At 46.5% G+C, this 18,436-nt stretch overlaps 2 protein-coding genes across 5 annotated transcripts in view; one reads left to right on the forward strand and one right to left on the reverse strand.

The window, feature by feature from the left end:
• The window catches only part of NR1H3 (nuclear receptor subfamily 1 group H member 3), a 30,731-nt gene extending 20,866 nt beyond the window's left edge, over window positions 1–9,865 (reverse strand). The window contains exon 1 of one of the 4 annotated variants that reach the window (XM_054276453.1): window positions 9,798–9,865. The gene's annotated coding sequence lies outside the window, so the exon portion shown is untranslated. Of the gene's footprint in view, window positions 1–7,597; window positions 7,912–8,402; window positions 8,428–8,619; window positions 8,686–9,797 lie in introns of those variants that run through there. The other 3 variants (XM_054276452.1, XM_054276454.1, XM_054276451.1) reach the window with 3 other exon arrangements.
• Window positions 9,866–10,135: 270 nt separating this feature from the next.
• ACP2 (acid phosphatase 2, lysosomal) lies at window positions 10,136–18,278 on the forward strand. The gene is made up of 11 exons (XM_054276450.1): window positions 10,136–10,231; window positions 10,320–10,415; window positions 10,492–10,578; window positions 12,961–13,113; window positions 13,471–13,569; window positions 13,725–13,814; window positions 16,063–16,195; window positions 16,271–16,359; window positions 16,973–17,079; window positions 17,295–17,470; window positions 17,553–18,278. Exons 1-11 carry the CDS (start codon window positions 10,136–10,138, stop codon window positions 17,687–17,689), a joined length of 1,263 nt encoding a protein of 420 aa, XP_054132425.1. The 3' UTR covers window positions 17,690–18,278.
• Window positions 18,279–18,436: the final 158 nt, after the last annotated feature.

The raw sequence follows: 18,436 nt of genomic DNA on the forward strand, positions 1-18,436 counted from the left end.
CAGAGAACAGAGTTTAAAAGAGGCAAGAAGTAACAGTGTCACCGAGATCAGAAGCAATGAAAACAACCAACTAGGTCCAAAAAGCTGGGGTTTTTTAAATGGGGTTTTACTAGAAGTCGGAAGGGAGTGGGGAAAATTAGAGAAGCCTCTCTCTTTAATAATTTTGGACTTTTCTGGGAGCACCATATTACAGAACAAAAACTCCACCATGCATCCTACATTCCTCCTTTATGACCCTCAGTCCCACAGACGTTATAGCCCAGCTTCAGGGAAACATGAGTCTGATTCACAGCAGATCTGAGAAATCAGCCCAATGCTCTTTCCAATCTGAAGCAAGAGATCAGAACTTAAAAAAAAAAAAAAAAAAAAAAAAAAGAAAAAAAGAATACCCAAAATAACATCCTGGTAGTGGAAATGCCAGGGGAAAAGGCTAAATCTAGTCCATAAGGAATAAGAGGACCAATAAGATTATGTCTAGAAAAGAGTACTGCAGGCCTTTTTTCTGCAGATAGAAAATGGTAGTGATAAATAATACCACAACATACTGGGGTTTTTTTATCTGTTTCCTTAAAAAATTATTTCATCTCAACTATGCAGTAAGAGAACAGTATTTCATGATCCATGCCTATTCTAGCCAAGCATTTTTTATCAAGGGAAATCTCCTCAGCTCCCCAGGCTGTCTCAGTGCATCTTTTCAACACAGAAACTCAAACTGCTGCTGACTCCTCTGAGCAGGAACATGGCACAGTCCACTAACTGCACTGAGTTACTAAGACAGACAAAAGCAAAAAAGAAGCAGATGCATCATTTTATCAGGATGACAAGATGACAAAAGACACATAAAGCCATAGCATACATCATGGCAAAGCCAAAAAGATAAACAAAAACAGAACTTAACAGCTCTCAACTCCTATCCCTTGTCCAGACTACATTCTCTTTCAAACTGGTCTTCTCCATCCTCTACCAGCTATGAAATCAGAGGACATGAAGAAGAGAAGCAAAAGAGGAAAGAACAGAAGGGGAAGGCTGCTTACAGTACAACTGTTAGCTCATTTTACTGACTTCCTCCTTTCCTCCCACCCCAGGAGTACTTCCATCAGCATACTGCACATCACCATAACTGATACAAGATTGCTTCTGGGAAAGAAGCTCTTAATAAAGTCTCTATATAACACTTTGTATCCAAACACCATTCCATCCAAAAGCACCAATCAAAACAAATACTAATGCTCACAGGCAAACCAGAAATACAGTACTGGATTGCAAAACAGGCAGGAAACTCATTAAGATTCCCTTCAGGGCAGTAGGGGAAAAGCACCAATTCCCATTCATAGACAGATCTTCCCTAGATGTAGCACAGAGGTCAGAAAGAAATTACAGTACTACTGAAATACCCATACAAAGAACACATCAGAGGGATACTGTAACAGAGTTTTAAACTACTTCAGAGTAAGCTTGACTGGTAGTCTATTCCCAACTCAAGCATCATCAGGGATTTATTTTGTTAGGGTTTGCTAATACTGCTCTTAGAAGAGCAGGAGGAGAGAGGCAGGGTTGCAGATGTACATATCCAAACATAGATCAGCCAGAAAACTGCAGCACAGCAATGAAGGAGATCAGAAGAGCTGCCAAGAAACACAGTGAAGACTGGCAGAGGGGGGCAGGTCAGAATAAAGGACTATTAAGAGCTTTGCTGCAAAGTAAACTTGCCCTGCTTCTGACTACTCTTCTGGATTCTGGCCTGTATAGGCTATTTCTGCTTTGGGGGTCATTGCAACTGAACCCTTACAAGGTACAGTATCAACAAAAGAAGAAGGACTTCTCTGAGTTTTATAAACCCACCAAGGAGAAGCTAGGAGGGAAGGGTTAAAGGTCTGAAAGTGAGATAAAGAGATCTGTGTGACAGGAAGGGAGCATGTGAGAGTGCGTGTGACAGGCTGTGTAGCAGAATGTGTGTGTCAATCTCATTGCCTTCGAGGCTTTTGGCCAAATGTGGAGCTGAACTTTCTGCAGACTTTGTCCTGCCAAGTCATGTTCCCTTCTCACACTGCCTGACATCACCACAAATACTCAGCTCAAAACCAGTCCAGAGCCGGACAGAATCCACGGCTGAAATCCCAGCCAGTGAAATGGCTGCGCTGCCGGCACACCCACCAGATGGGAAAGCAGAGCCACCCACTCTGCTCACAGGTTGTCTCCAAGTGCTCCGGAGGCCTCACCCTCATCCATGCACAAAGTGCCCTACCAAGGTACACAGAACCAGAGGTGCTAACAGACCAATGTTTTCCTATTGCCCCAATAACAGCTCAGAACAGACTGAAAGTCTGCACAAAGGTTTGAACAGAAAAATGCAAAAGAAGGTAACCATCAGACCATCTGAGTTTGTCACAAGCATCCTGCTGCAAGGACTGCAGTCTATTCCCAACTTTGGCACAACCCTGCCACAAGAAGGGAGCCATCACACGTGACCCAAGGACAAATGAGAAGCCAGCAATCCTGCAAAGACTATGCCCCTGCAGAGTCTGCAGGAAGCCAGCATGTGTTGTCCTATCAGAGCACTCCTATAACCTTGACTTCTCAGAAATAAGTGTAAATCCATGATCAAGGCTGCAAATTGCAGCATGTGTACAAGTGTGTGGGAGTAGGCAATGGGACTAAGCCAACAAGTGGCTCCATTTCTTATTTTGATCCTTGTGTCAAGGAAGAAGGGTGTGGATGGTCCACTGATTCTGGGACACTGCTAAAGGCACCACCCAGAGCAAGTATCAGGGAGCAGCAGTGGAAGATGATACTGAAACAAGGGAGAAAAAAAATCTGCAGTCTCTTCTTGTTTTTTTTTTTTCAACCCTCACCCCTAGTCAGCAGCTTAAAAGCAGCTCTTTAGAAAATGCCCTCCAAGTACAACTAATAGGGAGAAAATTAACGTTTTCTTCAGGCAAAGGCTTCTCCTTTCTCCAATCCTGTTCAATTTCTACAGGAACAAACAGCAGCTTGGGAGCTTTCTGCAGACCAAAGAAAAATTTTTCTTCAGTCTCATACAGGCCAGGAAGTTATGTCCCTGCTTTTCAGACACATACTGATAACAGAGGCTACCTTGTATGATCTATAGTTATTCTGTATCTTACATTTTCAATTTTTATTTCTCATTTTAAAACACTCCTCACAACAGAAGTTCCCTTTTCCTTCGCTAAGGAAGGGGTTCTGACACCTTCCTTGAAGGTGCAATAGTGCAACCTTGCCTGTCCTCCTGCTATATGGCCCTTAAATCACATCCTTACCTGGGTTCCTGTCCAGAAATGCAGATGCCTGAGAATGTCCATCTCACCAGCTGCAAACACAAAAGCCACCTTTTGAACTTCTTCCTAACCCTTTCACAGAAATCAACATATTATTTCTTTCCCGCACACAACGGCCAAAGGTGGGAAGCAGTCAATCAGAAGACTGGAATCACAAAGTCGTTTTTGAGGGCCAGGTGACAGCTTCTCCTTGTACTCTTGAAGCTCGCAGCTGGCTGAGCTCAGCTGCCCTGCCTCAGTGGCACTTCTCATGCAAGCCAATGCACGCTGCTGAGGGCTGCCCACAGGACTCTGAGCGTGCATGTGTGCCTGCATGTCACGGCATGCACCACAGCAGCAAGTCCCAAAGGCTGTTCAGCGCAAGCTCATGTGCCCACACAAAGCTGCATGTGAGCTTCTGCTGGCAGACGTGCAAAACACCAATACATGGGCCTCTCTGGCTGTGAGGTCTCCAGCAAAAATCTCTGGCAAGGCATGAGGAGTCCTTTGGGGGCTGGCACATTTCTGCAGGTATGTCTGTAGCAACCAAGACATACTACAGAGCTGTTACAGAAGCCTACCTGTTCACCCTCATTTCATAAGAGCTCTAGATGAGAATACTTAAATTCTAAACATTTTCCTTGGAGTTGGTTTTACGCACAGTTTTCAAGATTACACTTGTTAATTTATTTTCTAAGTCAATGGCAAATTATGATGAAATCTAAAACAACCATTTAAACACACGCAGGCCCTATTCAAGCAGGACATGGCTACTGGAGAATGTTTAAAAAGTCTAACTCTAAACTCCAGAAAGTCATGCAGAGTCAGTACACAACAATTCTTTCTTAAAAAGGCAGAGAGATTAGTTTCTTCAACTCACTTATTAAATTAGTTCAGTTCACTCAAAAGTGGTGCAGGCCGTATAACATGGGTGGAAGGTACTTCTCTCTAACAATCTCCAAGTGAAAACAAGACAAGGAAAGATGAGTAATGCTCATTCTAAGATCTGGAAAGAGACAATTACCAAAACTAACCAGTTCATTCTGTTAAGTACAGATAACACTACCCTGATAGAATTCCTATTATTTAATAGCACATTCCAGCAAGGATATTTTCTCTTATGTATCCAGCACATTATTTGTGTGATTATAGTATAAGCATAAAAAAGTGCCTATTTGATTTGACCTTTTTATTCAAATGCAGTTTTGTACAATTCATGAGGAAAGAAATTCACCCAGTAATTACAACTGGCCATTTTGTAATGTAAACATTTTCTGTGATATAATAGCATAAATAGATGTATGCAGATACACTGTATCGTCCTGTTTGGCAAGAAGCAGTACTAGATGAGCCTAACTGATTAGACTAAAGCTGCCTTTTAAGAAATTACCAAATGCAAAACAAACTTTAAATGAATTATTTAAATCACGAACTTTAATCATGATTTCTATCAGCAAGTGGGAAGCCTTGATTTGAACCAATCGACCTTGTTTGCCTCACAGCTGCAGGAGGACCAGTGGGCCAACACTGCCCCGATCCCTGGAGGGGGAGAGGATAGGCTTCCCTGCACTATTGGTTTCAAGAAATTTTGTGAGCATATTTGCCAATATTTTTTAAATCTTAAAACAAACTAGAAAGTCTTATATGCCAGGAGACACCTACTCTCTTGTCAGTCATGTGCTTTAGCAATCAGTCTGATACTCACCTAACACCTTATTTACATCTCAGAGAGGTTTCTATGAGTACACAATATAACCTGACTCTGCAACATGGCTTTTAAATTGCTTCAATTCTCACATCCCACAAGAAGGTTCTCCTACTTCATCCTTATAGGCACTAGTTTCGGTCTGCTCAAAACAAGCATTAGATTTCTCATTCTCTAACATTTTCTCTTCATTTCTTCACCGACTTCCCACTAAATAAACATTCATTTTTTCCCTTCCTTAAACCTACTGGGAAGATCTGCAACGCTCTGCTCTCCTCTGTGCACTACCTTAGTTAAACTTTGTCCTCCCCAAATAAGATTGTTAAGAGTTTGACAGTGCATACCTCAAAGTGATTTATAATATTAGACCAAAATTATGTAAATCACTGTAAAATTTTCTTTTTGACACTTCATTAAGCAAGTAATTTTGCTTTACAGGAAATCTAGTTTTGAGATCCCTAAATATAAAAGTACAAGTTACACTAGCTTTAGGGGTGTCTCCCTTTCAGCGGGAACACAAGAAAGAAATTTGTCTATGTTCCAAATATGGGAAAAACAGTATTTGGTCACAGGAAGTCACAGAACAAAATTGACACAGGAATGCTAAAGGAAGCAATTGTTCCATTTCTAACTGACATATTTTTAAGGTCTGACTGAACATGGACAGCCTCTTTTCATTTAACAATATTAAACACATCTCTCAAACCTGAAATAACTACAACGAAAATGTTTTGTCAAGCAGTACTTGTATATTGGCAGAAGTATGATCTAATGACCAAGTTCAAGCTGTTCATAAGCCTTAATGCAGACCTGTACCTATCAGAAGGAAGCACTCCCCTAAATTCCCTCCTAAGATTAAGTTCCTTCACACCTAGACAGTTTCTACAGCCAAGAGAATGTGACTCTGCCTTCCTGAGTTATTATGCTGTAAGAAAAACGAGTCAACACATCCTACAGAAGATCAGCAGAACATTCTCCCCCAATGAAACAAGATATCTTTGTATAGAATCATGAAATGGTTTCGAATGGACCTAAAAAATCAGGCAGGTTCAACCCCCACAGCAATGGGCAGGAACACCTATGACAGTTCTGGAAGACTGACTTTTCTCCAAGGCTGTCAGGTGTGTGAATCTCATTACTTGGTGGGGGAGGGAAGAGAAGGAGAATGACAAACAATCTGATAAGCTTTCCTATTCAACATGCAAAGACCCACACATCTGCAACAATGAGACTTTCACAGCAGCTGCTTCCAGAGCAGAAAGCAGGATCATCCTCCAATTCACCCAAGACAAAACACATTATGTTCTATACTATATAAGAGTTATATACTAACTCTTCCTTAGGCAGATGGAATCACAACTTCTGAAAAACAGCAAGAGTTAAAGATTTTTAAATTCAAAACTTGAAATTTTGAAAACTGTCAGTCTTGACAGCCATACAATCACAGGCCAGATCTAATTACAAGAGACACACTTCCAAGATGTGAGACCATCACCACTTGAGCTAACATTCAAACAGCAACGTTCCTTCTGTTTGCCTCAGAACAAGCCTGCCGAGTTGCGAGGACTAACCCAAGAGAAAGGAAAAGAGAGTCATAGCAATCCAATGCACTTTACCACAGTGGAAACACGACTCTTCCTGCAGGTGTAAGACAGGGACAAGGCAGCAAAACTCCTGCTCTGTATTTGTAGGGCTGCACGCCTGTCCTGCATAGCCTCCCCCTGCCGCCCTGCACAGCCAGCTGGTAAGGAAAACATGCTGACAAGGCACAGGGAGCTGCAGCAGCAGTAACTGGAAACAGCAAGCGAGAGCAACCCCAGGCACGCAGCCAGGACACACTAATTCTGTGATAAAGTTTCCTGTCCATATTTTTTTAGATTAGGCAATTTATATAAACACAGATCCTGCTGTGGTACTTCTCTCTGCATCCCTTCACAACACGAGTAGCTGCAACTTTCCTCTGGCAGCTACGGAACTCCCATGCAGCTCCAAAATGACCCATTTTCTATCCTCCCTCAGGCTGGTTTAGGTTTATTCCCTCCACCTTTTATTCTAGGGGTCTGGGAGAAAGTTGTTAAATATTTTCACCCTGGTTTTTCTCCTGCAAACGCTGGCCTTCCTGTATGAAAAAGAATGCATGGGCATATTCATGTATGAGAAAGTATCACTGCAAGTGCTAGATTCCGAGAAGGGGTCACAGCAGGAAGCCACACAGCCTGTCGCCTGTCAGCCCTTACAAGCCTTGCAGCAGCGGTATCTTCTGGTCAATATGCCACAGGTGCAGTGACAAAGAAATGTACCAAGGCCAATCTCCACCTGGTCCTTGCACAATGTGTACCACATCCAATGCCCTCCTTCCACAACCCAAATGATGGAAGGGTAGAGCTCAGCAACAACTGGCTGAACTTTTCAAACAGTTTTTGTTTCCATAGCTAAAATATAAGGAATGTTTTTCTATTTCAGCAAGGGAGCTATGTCTGGATTCAGACTCAACTAAAAAAATCAAGCCCAAACACTCAGTAAAGGAAATAAAAAACAGGCTTTCTGTTTTCTTTTGTCTGTGCTCAGGTATAGCCCTCTCCTTTACAGTCAGGAACAGCAGATCAACTCCATGTACCTTGGAACATGAAGCAGATCCAAGAGGACTCTTCCCTACAGACAAACATAACCTGCAGTCATAGCCAGAAACTGTCTGACACGCAGTGATCCAAACTGTTAGTCAGAAACGTGACTCAGTGTTAGAGACTCCCTCAAAAAAAGCCTTGCAGGGAAGAGCCCAGCTGCCCCTTTAGGAAAAAGAAAAGAAGGGAAAGAATTTTCAGAAGACAGAGCATTTCTCTTTCACCAGTAATCCAAGGTTTGCTTCCAGCCCATAACGAAATCCCGTCTTGACAGATCTGTGGACTTCAGCAGCATAAGCGTCAGGAAAACAGCACAATGAAGAGTAACCACTAATGTAAGCAAAGTTACCTTTCAACAGCACCATGCAAACTAACAGCCGTACAGACAAGTTTCTGTCCTAGAAAACTCGCGACCTGGGTTGACAGGATGCAACAGGTGAATGACACAGAGAACTTCAAGCTGAGCAGAGTGGAAAGCTAACAAGTTACCACAAAGCAAGTAAACATCTCCTGACAGCACGTCCGGAGACAGCAGACAGAAACCCGGGCTCTTCAGACGCACGACAGCAGCCACGAGAAACTGACACCGCTCCCCAGACGCCTCCGACCCCCTCAGCAAAGGGACTCTCTCCGACAGCGCGACCGCTCAGTCCCCGCCGGCAGGCACTGCGCATTATGGCCGGCGCGCCGGACCCAGGCCGAGAGACCGACCCCTTCCCTCCCGTCCGCCGGGCCCGCACCCCGCCAGACCACGGGTGCCTCAGCGGGATGGGCCGCCGCCGTCCCCCTTCCTTCCAGCACCTTCCAGCGCCGCCGGGCCCGGCCCGGCCGGCAGCAGGACGCGGGCGGGCGGCGCTGCGCCGCGCCGCCGGCTCCGGGTCGCAGGGAACGTTGCGGCGCTCGGGCCGGCGCAGGCCGCGGGGCGGGACAGCGCGTCCACGTCCCCCGCCGTGAGTCACGGCCCCGCGGGCGGCGAGAAGGAGACGCCGCCGCCCCCAGAGCCAGCGCGAAAAGTTACCGGCGCGGGCCGTGGCTCCCGGCGATGCGCGGCCGCCGCCCCCCGTGGCGCAGGTGCCCGAGCCGCGGGCGGGAGGGGCGGCCCGGCCCGGCGCTGCTCCCGGCGCTCTTCCCGGCGCCGCGGCAGAGCTGCCGTGATGTCACGCGGGCCCGGGTCACGTGCAGGCGCCGCCCGCCCCGCTCCGCCCCCGCGGGTCCCGCGGGACGCGAGGGCTCCGGGAGCGGGTGATTCCCGGGCCGTGGGACCGCACGGGGGCCCGGAGCCCCTCCCGCGCCGCGCCGCGCCCGCCCGCCCTCAGGTCAGCCCGCAGCAGCGGAGCAAAACCAACTGCAACAACAGAACTATCCCAAAGCAGGTGCCGCAGGAACAGCGCGCGTTCCCCCTCCGCAGAGAACCTTTTCCTTCCAGCATTCGCCAAGAACTTCCTCAGTGGTGCCGTATGGGCAAACAGAATAAAAAAAAAAGAACGCGGCTTCGTGCTGTCCTAGAGATAGGAAATAGAATTCAGTTTAAATTCACTTTGCATTCGAGCATGAGCAAATTAAACACGTTATTCCGTCCAGCTGAGCCTCGTGTATTGCACCAACCCTGCACTGAAATAACCCCCCTGCTTCACAAACAATTGTCTCACCCTTACTGAGACCTTACACACAACTTTCTAACGCTGCGAACTACGGAAAGCTTTAAGCAAATAAACAGGTACCAAAGAACTGCGTTATGAGCCGCTGTGCTTCACGACTCCAAGACTTCTTTGCAAAAGCGAGAGCCATGTTTCCTTTTTTCCTTAAATAAGAAAGCTGAGAATTTCATTCACCGCCCTCTATACACTTCTGCGTGCAGGCAAGCACTAAGTAGCAGTAAATTCGTTTAACTGCCTATGATTTTTCCCTCTACACGGCACCTAAGAGATCCTCGACCAACGATCCAGTGGTTGCACAGGCGGCAGCAGAAGCCGGGTTTCATCTCACACTCGTCTAATTCGACCAAGTCTCGTAAAGAACAACCAAAACTGGGCAAAAGCCGCCAACGCTGGGCAGCCTCTTTGCCAAGGAGCAGAAGCAGCTTTCCATTTCACACGGGCATCCTCAGGCTGACCGGAGGGATGCGACGATTAGCGACCCACGGCTGCCGGGCAGTGCGCGCCAGGCCGCCTTCCCTACTTCTGCCCACGAGTTTACCCAGGAGCACACGCTCGGCGTCAGAGCACTGCGAAAACTCGTGTCCTAGAGCGAAGCTGCGGCGGGGGTGACACCGCCTTCATGCCCGCCGCTCCTACCGAGCGCCTCCGCGGCTGCAGCCCAGGACGAAGCCCCTGCACGGCTGACAGCAGAACTCAGCGCCGCCGGCCCGGCGAGCCCGATGCTCACGGAGCTGAGCGGGGTTGTCCCGCCGCCGGGATCCTCCTCCTCGGGGGCGGGCGCAGCACCGAGAGCGCGGCCGGGGCTGTGCGCTGCGAAACGCCGTCCGCGCGGGCCGGCGGCCGGCGGCGCTCGGTTCCGGGCGGTGTGCGAGCGCCATGGCGGGCGGGTGGGGCGGCGCCGTCCTGCTGCTCCTGGCACTGTGCCTGCAGCCGCCGCCCGCCCGGGCCCGCAGCCTCCGCTTCGTGACGCTGGTGAGGGGGACGGGGGGACACGGGGGTGCCGGGCCGAGCCGGGCCGGGATGGCCGGGCCGGGCCGGGGTGACGCGGTGCCGCCCGCAGGTGTACCGGCACGGAGACCGCTCGCCCATCAAGGCCTTCCCGCGGGACCCGTACCAGGAGAGCGCCTGGCCCCAGGGATTCGGGCAGCTCACGCAGGTGCGGTGCGAGGCGGGGCGGGCGGCGGGGGCCGGGCCGGGGTCCGGACCGCCGGTGACGCCCGGTGCCGTTGCAGGTGGGGATGCGGCAGCAGTGGGAGCTGGGCCAGGCCCTGCGGCGGCGCTACCGCGACTTCCTCAGCGACACGTACCGGCGGCAGGAGGTCAGTGCCAGTCCCCGGCTCGGGGAGCGGCGCTCTCGGCCGCCCCACTGTGGGCCCGGGGCGCCGCGCGGGCTGGGGCTGCGGGTGGCTCCTTTGGGAAGGGAAACGCCGGCGCCGGGACTCGTCTCCAAGTACTTTCGTTCCTTAGCCCGTTCCCACTGCAGGAGGAAGAAGAAGGGCCCAGGCTCTGTGCTGAGTCTGGCCGCGGGGTGCGAAGGCAAATCCAACCAGAGTTGTGGGACTGTTCCAGCCGCTCACTCTGAAGCCCAGGGAACTTAACAGCAATGTTTGTTGTAGCTGGTATTTGTTTCTTACTCGAGCTTATGAGATTTTCTTTAACTGTTACAACAGCTCACAAGAATGCAGCCCGTGTTGGCCCTGCCCTCCCCAGTGCACTTGAGGTACAATCTTACCAGAGCCTGTAGATGTTAGTAGTAGTTACTGGCCAGCAATGACCTTCTCATTTCCTTTCAACTGTAAAGTATTGACAGTTGCCCAGAGCTATTCATTCCCCTCTCTCTCATTAGGATGTCCTCACACTTAATAATAGTTCTTGAGAAAGTGGTAGGTTTCTTTTGGAAAAAGTCACAGAGCCCTTGTGGAACCATGTACTAAGCACAGACAAAATTATAAAAGATTTTAAAAAGTAAGGAAATAAAAAATCCTCCCAAGTACCTCTACTAATAATCAACTGGTACTGAGTCAATTGAAACATGAACAGGTGTCCAGATGAGAGGCTGGTTCAGATGGACAGCAGGCAGCCAAGACCTTGTCCCACTACAGGCTCTGCACCACTTCAGTTATTTTGTCTGAGCTCAATTAGCTGATAGTACAGAGGGGGCAAACTAAGAATCCCCATACACTTTTCCTTGTTTCTCCCCTTCTAGGGCTTCCCAGTAAGAACCCAGCTTGTCACAGTTAAGATTACATCCTTTCTTTGACATTTACTTCATCAACAAAACTTCCAGCATTGTCTCAAACAGAGATCCTTTGACTATCCTCAGTATTTCCTTTCCAAACATACTTCACTCTTATACACCTTCTGCAAGTTGGAACTCTTTTCCTTCTCTTGCTTGAGAAAGAAAAACAAACCAAGATAAACCAAGATGTGCAAACAAAAGATGTTCTGCTAACCAAGCCTGAACCCTTGCTCAAGTTGAGCAACCTCCCTTGTAAGAAGTGTTGCCTCTGGGTGACACCATATGACTGTCTGTCACCTGACTCAGCGACAAGCTGGAGCCTGGCAAAAGGTGCTGAAGAAAGCATGTACACTCAGGGCTTAATTGCTTGGGGTTTTTATGGTACTTCTAGAATTAAGTCCTTATCTTTTAAAATATCTCATATCTTACTAAGGATAAAAGCAAACCTGTCTAATGAGTACAGGGTCAGTTTTTTCAAGCCACTGTTAAGAGGTAAAACAAAGACAGTGATGTCAGAGAAAAGACCAGTTGGGTTTTTTTCTTGTGACTGTGAAGTTTCTGAGGTCACACTTCACATGAGAGTGTGAAGAGTATGTATATATTTTATGATTCTGTCCTAACACTTTAAAAAATCGCTATCTTTACATTATATTTCATTCTTCAGGCTTTTTGTTCTTGTTTTGGATCAAACATGCTGTTTCCTGGGATGTTCGTTTATGATTTCCTGTTGGTCCTCTTATTTTATCACTGGTTTCTCTATTTCCCCTTAACTGTTTTCAGTACACAGATTCCAGAATACTAAAGTTTTGCCATGTTGACCTTCTGAACATTGCTGTATTTTTCTCATTTCTCCTTTTTTCTGGCTCAGAACTCTCTCGTCTGAGCTCTAGAATGGTCAAGTCTTGGCCCAAGAGCCCACAATGATCAGATAAAATCTCAGCCCTCCCTGTTTTTGTTTACTCTCCTCTTAGTCAGATCACTTTTGTCTTTTTTTCTCAGATGGAAAAACTGAGGGTTGAAGAAGCCGTTTCTTTTCCTGAGCACAGTCAATCATTCCTAGAACTGACAGCAGAATGCAGGAGTTTGCCTCAGTCCTGCTCTGCAAATATAGCACATTTCCTATCTGTACCCATAGTTTTCTGCATCTTTGTCTTCCTCATCTCTGAACCTTCCTCAGACTCAGACTCCTTTCTGTCTCTAACTTCTGCACACTGCACCTGGGTATCCCATTGATCCAGACCAGACAGCTCCAGTATTAGACAGCAGATTGTCTTTGTGTGTGTCCTTACAGTTTTGTCCAGGCCAACATCAGCAGGCTCGGTCCCTCTGACTCCTGTTCCCCTGTTGTCCGTGAGCAGCTGCAGGGCACTTGGCAGTGTTCCTGGGCGAGTGCATCATGCTGTGCCTGAGCATCACCACCTGCAGGAGCGTTAGTAACGGTGCACTGTCCCTGTCCTGGCAGATCTTCATCCGCAGCACAGACTGTGATCGGACACTGATGAGTGCAGAGGCCAATCTGGCAGGCCTCTATCCTCCAGGAGGACAAGAGATGTTCAACCCTAACATCTCCTGGCAGCCTATCCCTGTGCACACAGTCCCTGAGTCTGACGAAAGGGTAAGTTCATCTCAAAGACATGTATTGATTACTCAAGTAGTGTAGTGTCCAAAAATATTTGCTAGAGTCTTGATTCAGATTGTCTTGAACTTCTCCTGGGACCTACCTTGCAGAGGTTTTCGTATTTTCAGAAGAAGATGAGAGAATTCAGGGGCTGGGTTCACTCAACATGTTAGGTGCAACACCTGAGCAGACCACACATGATAGGGAGTATGTCAGCAGGCAGTACTTGAGGCTGTTTATAGATGTAGTCAGGGTTTCATTACAGCTGTGCATGTTTACTGCAAATTCTGTACTCTTTTGTACACAATGTACACAAGCATTCTTGGTGACCTGGCTGCTCTTGTCTCTGCCCAGCTGCTCAAGTTCCCTTTGACCCCTTGTCCACGGTATGAACAGCTACAGACTGAAACACGGCACTCAGCAGAATACATAAATAAGACCAAAGAGAATTGGGTAAGTGATTGTTTACATGAGATAAGGTGGTTCTAGGCTTGTAGTTATCACTTCTGTATAATCAGAGCTCTGAGAAAAGGGAAGGGATACCAGTGCATATAATACAGTATGAGATTAGAAAATTGAAGACCTTTTCTCTTTTGTCCAACCTACAGCAATTCCTGGAGATGGTGGCAAAGGAGACTGGGATCCGGGATATCTCTCTCGAGAGTATATGGAGTGTGTATGACACACTGTTCTGTGAAGTAAGTCTGGCCATCATCTTACACCCACTGGAATCTGGTCTTTAGGATTCACTGGATTTGGTGGAAATTATTTTACAAAATCCCATGAAACAACTTTTCACCCTGCAATTAGAAGTAATGTTCTAATTTCAGAATAATAACAGCTCCCACTCACTAGAGGCATGTGGCAAGAATTACGTGGTTTTGCACCCTATAAAACCTCCCACTCTGTAGCTCAGATATGTATCATGCCAGAGTCAGAAAAAGCCCTACCTTTCTTGAAAGTCGCTAGAAAATGACTGCAATCTGAAATCTTTAGATTGTCTGTTGACAAGCCTAAGTCAAATACAGTAGAAATGAGATCTCTGCAAACTGAAGAAACATTAAATGTATTATTTAAGTTGGGACCTTAATTAGGACTATTGCTGGTGATACCTCTACCTCTCTGGTTTTTTAAATCAATCACTTTTCTTTCTGTGCTTATTTTAATGCCATATCTAAAAGAAAATAATGCTATCCTAAGTTAAGCAGGGTTCACTCACATCTGTTTTTGACATATTTTCCTTTGTCAGAGAAAGACTCTAGAGACAGATGTTACCCTTTACCATTTGGGATGCGGGCACCAAACTCAGTCTTTGAGTCGATTTCTGTTGAAAACACATCTCATGAAGACTTGAACAAAATCAGAAATTGGGTTAGCTGTGCTGTGGTAACGCTAAACTAAAGGTCACATATCCAGGATACTTAAAGTTGTTACACACAAGTTTCTCGGTGTATAACTGTACAGCATGATCTTTCATGTCAAACTAGTGAACTATTGAATTATGGACACAGTAAACCAAAGCATTTTGACACTGTGTCACACTAATTCTATGAGTGTGCAAGACTGCTTTGCTTGCTGGCAGTGGTATACAGTGATGTGCACTATTTTGGGGGTGTAAAAAATAAATCAGCAGGGAATTGCACTTTTCTATGTAAAGTAGCAGCTTGGGTTGCTACAAGCTGAGAATATTCCAGTCCAAAGCTGCATTGTCCTATGTGAATCTGCCCTTTGTATCACAAATCTCATCTCCTATCTTGTAACAATCACAGTGAATCAACATGTATTGGTAAAAAAATATCCTTTGATCAGAAAGATCAGGAATTTCAGATCTTCATTTTCAAGAGTCACTTAATGAGCTTGCAGATTGGGCCTGGAAGGCCAGGTGACAACCACTATAATCCCCAAGAACTTTGAGAACAGCCCACAGTCCCAAAGCAAAACCAGAATGTTGTTAAGGAAAGAGTGTTTCTCACTCAGAACTGTACCCTCAGGCTGATTGGTTTTTTCAGCTTCTTTGGTCTTCCTCCTTTTTAGTAAGTCATGCAAAATGTGCCCTGAAGAGGATTGTTTTTCTCACCTCTGCCAGTAGAGTCATTCTGCTATCTGGATGGAGACAATAAAAAAGTCCAAGAAATAGCTGAACTTACCAGTGATTCTCTTTGTAAATTAAGGAAGAACTAACTAAATATCCAAGCTGCTGATGAAATTTCTCTGAACCACTCAGACAGAATGTGCCCTTAAGGATATTCAGCCTCAACATCCGGAAATCCAATGGGATGCGGCAAAGAAAATTGTTCTCATTAATGCTGGGAAACCACAACTGCTGTTTCTCTGCCATTACAGCTAATCCTTTCATGTAATGGGTTGGCTGCAAAGCAAGTTCTTCTCTTGGTTCCCAGTTCTCGGGCTCCTGGGTTTGAGTATACGGCTTTTTCAGGGGTGCATCCCACTGTTCTGTCCACAGAGCACTTGCTAACTTTGTCTAGTGTCTTTCAGTGGTCCTCAGAGCCTCCGGGGAAACAGGTGCAGCTACACCAGAAACCCCGAGTTTGTGTTCACTCACTTATCTGGTTTTTTTCTTTGACTGCATGCCATCTGCAGGGCAGAATTAGCCACATATAAAGTTAATGCCCTAAGATTATTGTATCAATTACAACATAACCTTGCATTCCAGCTGTGCTTTCACAGAAATGTAGCTCTTAGGTTGCAATCTTTATTCTTCTCATTACTATTTTCTGGAATAACACCAAAACCCACATATATTCTTTGTATCCAGCATAGCAGTGTGAGGTCAGAAGCACAAATAGGAAAGGGGCATATTATATTGCATATTTAAAATAGTGTAGGAAAGTAGCAGCAGTATGGGCAGGTCTCTAGACACCCTGCCCTTCTCTGTTTAATCTGTGACCTGTGCTACCTGCATATGAATATTGTTTCTCTTTCTAGCAAGCACATAAAATGGATTTGCCTGGATGGGTGACTCCAGAAGTCATGACTCACTTGAAGGAACTAAAAGACTTTGGTTTTGAATTTCTGTTTGGGATCCACAATCGGGTAGAAAAAGCTCGTCTGCAAGGCGGTGAGTGCACCAGGGAGGGAGCCTTGTGCTGCTCTGTCTGGCTTTGGCCTCTTACCAGCTGTTCTCATTCCTCAGGAGTCCTGCTGGATCACATAAGGAAAAATCTAACCAAAGCAGCAAATGCTTCTGCCCATCAGAACCTAAAACTACTTGTCTATTCAGCAGTAAGTTAAAGCTGGGGCTGGCTTTTAGCCATCTCCTCCTGCCTACAGGGGATTGGGGTTTGGTGATAGTTTTAACCCTTTCTAGCTTCCCTGCAGCCCCCGTGCAGTGATCAGGAAATGCATCTTTGCCACTGACTGGGTGAGAGATGCAGTATTTGGCATCATTCTTCTGGGATCTCTGAGGAAAATTCCCAATGTGTCCTTATTCCTGTTAGTTCAGGCTCATGAACAAGACTGGCAAACTTTAAGTAAGGAGACACTCTATTTGCTAGGTGGGTTGATGCTACTCAAATATGATGTTTCAGAAGTGTGGATACAGTTGTCTCCTTTCCAGCAGCCTACTGCCTGAAAGGCCAAGCATTTCTTCCAAATCGCTCTCTAGAGATTAATTCTCAGAAAAACAGTGCAGTATATATATGGCTGTTTCACTTCCTCCCCTTCTCTGGCACCATCACACACTACTGTTCTAGCAGTACAGTTCCTCTCCCATTTCCAGATGGAAGTTACAAAGGTGACGTCCCCTCTGCACTGCCTTCTCCATTACTGGTATGGTTTGAGCTGCCCTGACACATCCCTAAGGGTGACTGATTTGGTTTTTTTCCCTCTTTCTCAGCATGACACCACACTTGTGGCACTGCAGACGGCTCTAGATGTCTACAACAAGATCCAAGCACCATACGCCTCATGTCATTTATTTGAACTGTACCAAGAGGATGATGGGTGAGGGCTGCAGTAAAGACATCTGCTGTGATTTCACCTTGAGGGTTAGACACCTAGGCTAGACTCCACTCCTGGGGCATGCAATCTTGCTCCTAATGGAAGACTCATGAGGAAAACTTACCACCAGAATAAAGGAAAGGGTGTACACACTTAGTTTTTGGGAAGGGATGACTTCAACTAGAGAAAAAAAAACCCTTGCTCTGTTTCGTTTTCAGTAACTTCTCCGTGGAGATGTTTTACCGGAATGAGAGTGGGAAGGAACCCTTCCCACTGACAATCCCTGGCTGTCAGCATAAATGCCCATTGCAAAGATTCTTGGAACTCACAGATCCTGTTGTGCCCCAGGACTGGGAGCAGGAATGCAAGGTATCAAGCAGCATGCATGACACAGGTGAGCCCAGGCTTGACCAGAGTGTGGCAGAAGGGGAAAGTCTGGATGATACCATGCTGACCACTTATTTTCTCCCTTACAGAACTCTTTGTGGGTTTGGCTGTGTGTGGATCCATTCTCCTTCTCCTTATTATTCTCCTCTTGACTGTACTCTTTCGCATACAGTCTCAGCCCCCTGGCTACCGGCACGTCTCCAATGAAGGAGAAGAGCAGGCCTGACAGTTGCTTCAACTCCTTCCCAGGCAGTAGGAAGGAGCTGTGTTGCCCCTAAGGATGATTGGGCACCTTCAATTACTCAGCATTCTTCTATTTTGGCCTTTACTTCCCAGAACAGAACTGGACTTGATTTCTAGATACTTTCTAAAGGTGACATCCTTTAGAAATAACTGAGAAAAAGAACTGAGCTACTCTAAGGAAATGACACCTTAACTTTGAAGCCAATATACTCTGTGGTGCTCTGGTCCTCATACAGCTTACCCAGTCTGGGGTTCCCAACATGGCCAGTTTCAAGTTTTCCTCCTTTCAAGTGACTGTAAACATTACCACTCACCATGACTGTGGCAGAGAAGCTTGGGCGTGCAGCAGCTGCCACATCCAGTTGCATTTCTCTTCAGGGTCAACCCACTTTGAGTGCTTTTCCCTCACATCATAGAGCTGCTGATGGTAGAAAGGCTGAACTTGAGCTGAGGGTACAGCTCACCAACAATGCACCAAGACTCATCTACTGTCCTTGCAGAGGGAACTTCTGCAGATGATGGGAGAAATGTAAAGTGTTTCTTGAGGTTGCAGTCAAGTAGTTGCTGCTGGCAACTGGGGTTTTTTTTTCCCCTCTTCACATTGTGGGTCAAGAGAGGACTGTACTGAAACCTAGCAGTTTTCAGTCAGTCCTGGGATTTGGCTCAGAGTAGAATCAAGAGTAAACCCAAAAAAGCTCTCTCATGAGAGAGAGCAATTCCTGTGACTGAA

This window comes from Melozone crissalis, unplaced genomic scaffold (assembly GCF_028551555.1).
Source record: "Melozone crissalis strain CALT ecotype California unplaced genomic scaffold, PUWL_Pcris_2 ptg000018l_1, whole genome shotgun sequence".
NCBI classification, from domain to species: Eukaryota; Metazoa; Chordata; class Aves; order Passeriformes; family Passerellidae; genus Melozone; species Melozone crissalis.

Coding starts and splice junctions, on each gene's coding strand:
- ACP2 (XM_054276450.1), top strand. CDS start 10,136: ATGGCGGGCGGGTGGGGCGGCGCCGTCCTGCTGCTCCTGGCACTGTGC. Junction 13,114..13,470: donor TCCCTGAGTCTGACGAAAGG/GTAAGTTCATCT, acceptor GTCTCTGCCCAG/CTGCTCAAGTTCCCTTTGAC. Junction 17,080..17,294: donor CTGTACCAAGAGGATGATGG/GTGAGGGCTGCA, acceptor TTTCGTTTTCAG/TAACTTCTCCGTGGAGATGT.